We start from the raw sequence: 2,247 nt of genomic DNA on the forward strand, positions 1-2,247 counted from the left end.
AGCCGGCCCCGACCGGAGAGCGGCGGAGCGGGGGATCCCCGCTGCAGAGCGGCGCTTCTGTTCTCTCTGCGGCGTGTCTCTGCCGGCGCGGGGGCGGCGTTATTTCCCCACAAAAGTGCCTCGCCGACGTCAGGCGGAAGGAGGGAAGCGGTCGGGCTTTACATGGCGGTGGGCGGGTGGCAGCTGAGCATGCTCCTGTGTGGGCCGGAGCGGGCTATATAACGGCGGGCTGCAGCCTTTCCACGCAGGAGCACGGGGGAGCCTCTGGCAGCAGCAAGCAGCAGCAGCTCGGCACCGGGACTGTCAGCGCGAGAGCCACCCGCTCCCGGCCGGGGCAGCGAGCACAGCCCGACCCAGCGAGACTCTGGCCCCGGGGCTGGGGAGCCTTGGGCTGAGCGGGGAAGGCCACTGAGCACAGCCCGGCGCTCTCTCCATCTGCTCCCGGGCTCGCAGCCCGCGCCCATCCCCGTGGCGGCTGGGACCGAGCGCTCCGGTTCCCCGGGGGCCGCTCCGGCTGACATGATGGCAGCCAAGCAAGCCGAGCTCATGGGCATCTGCTCCAGCTACCAGGCGGTCATGCCTCATTTCGTCTGCGTCGCCGAGGAGTTCCCCCAGCCCGTCCGCCCCGCCAAGATCCCCAAGGGCAAGCTGAGGAGACCGAGGCAGTCCCGCTTCAAGACCCAGCCGGTGACTTTCGATGAGATCCAGGAGGTGGAGGAGGAAGGCGTCTCCCCCATGGAGGAGGAGAAAGCCAAGAAATCCTTCCTGCAGTCCCTGGAGTGCCTGAGGCGGAGCACCCAGAACCTCAGCCTGCAGAGAGACAAGCTCAGCAGCTGCAAGCTGAGGAACAGTTTGGACTCGAGTGACTCTGACTCTGCCCTGTGAAGGGAGCACTGGGGACTCAGCGCTACCCCAGCATAGCAGCTTTGCAAAAACAGCGGGGAGTGGGGGGCTGTGCTTCATAGTGAAGCCTGCAGCCATGAGACACAAGGGCAAGAACTTTATAGAGTCTATATTTTTCAAGGAAGACTGTTTGTTTGTGGAGATCCTTGCTACCCAGAATTGCTTTCCAAGTAATGGCTATTGGACACTCTCTTTTGTATTATAGATCAGATCCTAAGTCAGTATGGCAAAGGGGGGACTTTGAAGGGACCATGATGAACGCTTTATATAAGAGGGGAGTGAAGTTCCTTTTTCATTATCCTCATGCTAAAGAACCAGTCGGAGTGAGATAGATTCCAAGAGCAATTTGCAAGTAAGGTCAGGATGTTTTCTAAGAAAGCACTTTTATGTTTGTTTCTATTAGGTTGTCTGAAACTTTTCTATTTGTTAGAAGAAATCTGAGCTCTTTTGGATGCAGTGAGCTGCTGGACTTTATATTTATTTTTGCATTTAAACTGTTGACTGCATTAATTTAATATGTTTCTACCTGAATGTCTGTTATTATTTCCATAAAAGAGAAATAAAACAATATATTTGCATAGTGCATTTTGGAGAATCTTTATTGAGGATAACTATTCCCATTTCTGCTTTTTTACCGTTTAGGAGATATATGGGCTTAAAAATGTTAACAGCTAAACCAAACACAATAATATTCTTCTCAGAGGGAAGGACACTGTCAAAGGGGTATTTCCATACATATCTTAAAGTATATATTGTATAAGAATTTAGCTAGGTGACTTTTTAAAAAATACTCTTAACATAAATTAAGTAATTAAAAAGAAAAAAAAAAAAAAAAAAAGTCAGTAAAAAATTCCTCTCACCAGTCATCTAATTTCTTATTTTAAGCTTTCAAAACTAGAAAAGTCTAATAATTATTCTTAGAATTATTAGAATAGTCATTTAATAATTGTGTGTGTGTTCTGATCAGGCTTTTTCCCCTCCCTTTGACAAGTAAATTGATTGGTGCTACAGACATACTATGTTTTTTTATAATTATATATAATGCAGTTTCATTTAGTAGACTAAGAAGCTACGGGGCACTCTGGACACACAGATTTCCCTCAGGGTAGGAGAGTGAAAGATTTTTTGGTTGGGAGGCTGGGGATGAAGATCGGCCAGGAATGAATCTGCGGGACTGAATTTATTTATTTATTTTGAGTATGCAGGTTTTCTAGACTTTCCATCAGTTGCAGACACGACAATGTTTGTGCTGGGAGCATTTGCACAATCTCTGCACAGAGAAAAGCAAACCCAGAGGTTGGGAATTATTTACTTTCTTCTTCCACTTTCTTGAAGTGGTGTTAT

General features: G+C 48.4%; 1 protein-coding gene across 1 annotated transcript; it reads left to right on the top strand.

The window, feature by feature from the left end:
* The first annotated feature begins 203 nt into the window (after positions 1-203).
* Positions 204-1,486, top strand: CUNH11orf96 (chromosome unknown C11orf96 homolog). The gene has a single exon (XM_067558115.1). It carries the CDS (start codon positions 520-522, stop codon positions 883-885), a length of 366 nt encoding a protein of 121 aa, XP_067414216.1. The 5' UTR covers positions 204-519; the 3' UTR covers positions 886-1,486.
* Positions 1,487-2,247: the final 761 nt, after the last annotated feature.

Source organism: Emydura macquarii, unplaced genomic scaffold (genome assembly GCF_026122565.2).
Source record: "Emydura macquarii macquarii isolate MOO-44397 ecotype Brisbane River unplaced genomic scaffold, CSIRO-AGI_Emac_v2 contig_1876, whole genome shotgun sequence".
Lineage (NCBI taxonomy): Eukaryota > Metazoa > Chordata > Testudines > Chelidae > Emydura > Emydura macquarii.

What these genes read in the sequence shown, in the direction of transcription:
- CUNH11orf96 (XM_067558115.1), top strand. Translation starts at nt 520, where the DNA reads ATGATGGCAGCCAAGCAAGCCGAGCTCATGGGCATCTGCTCCAGCTAC.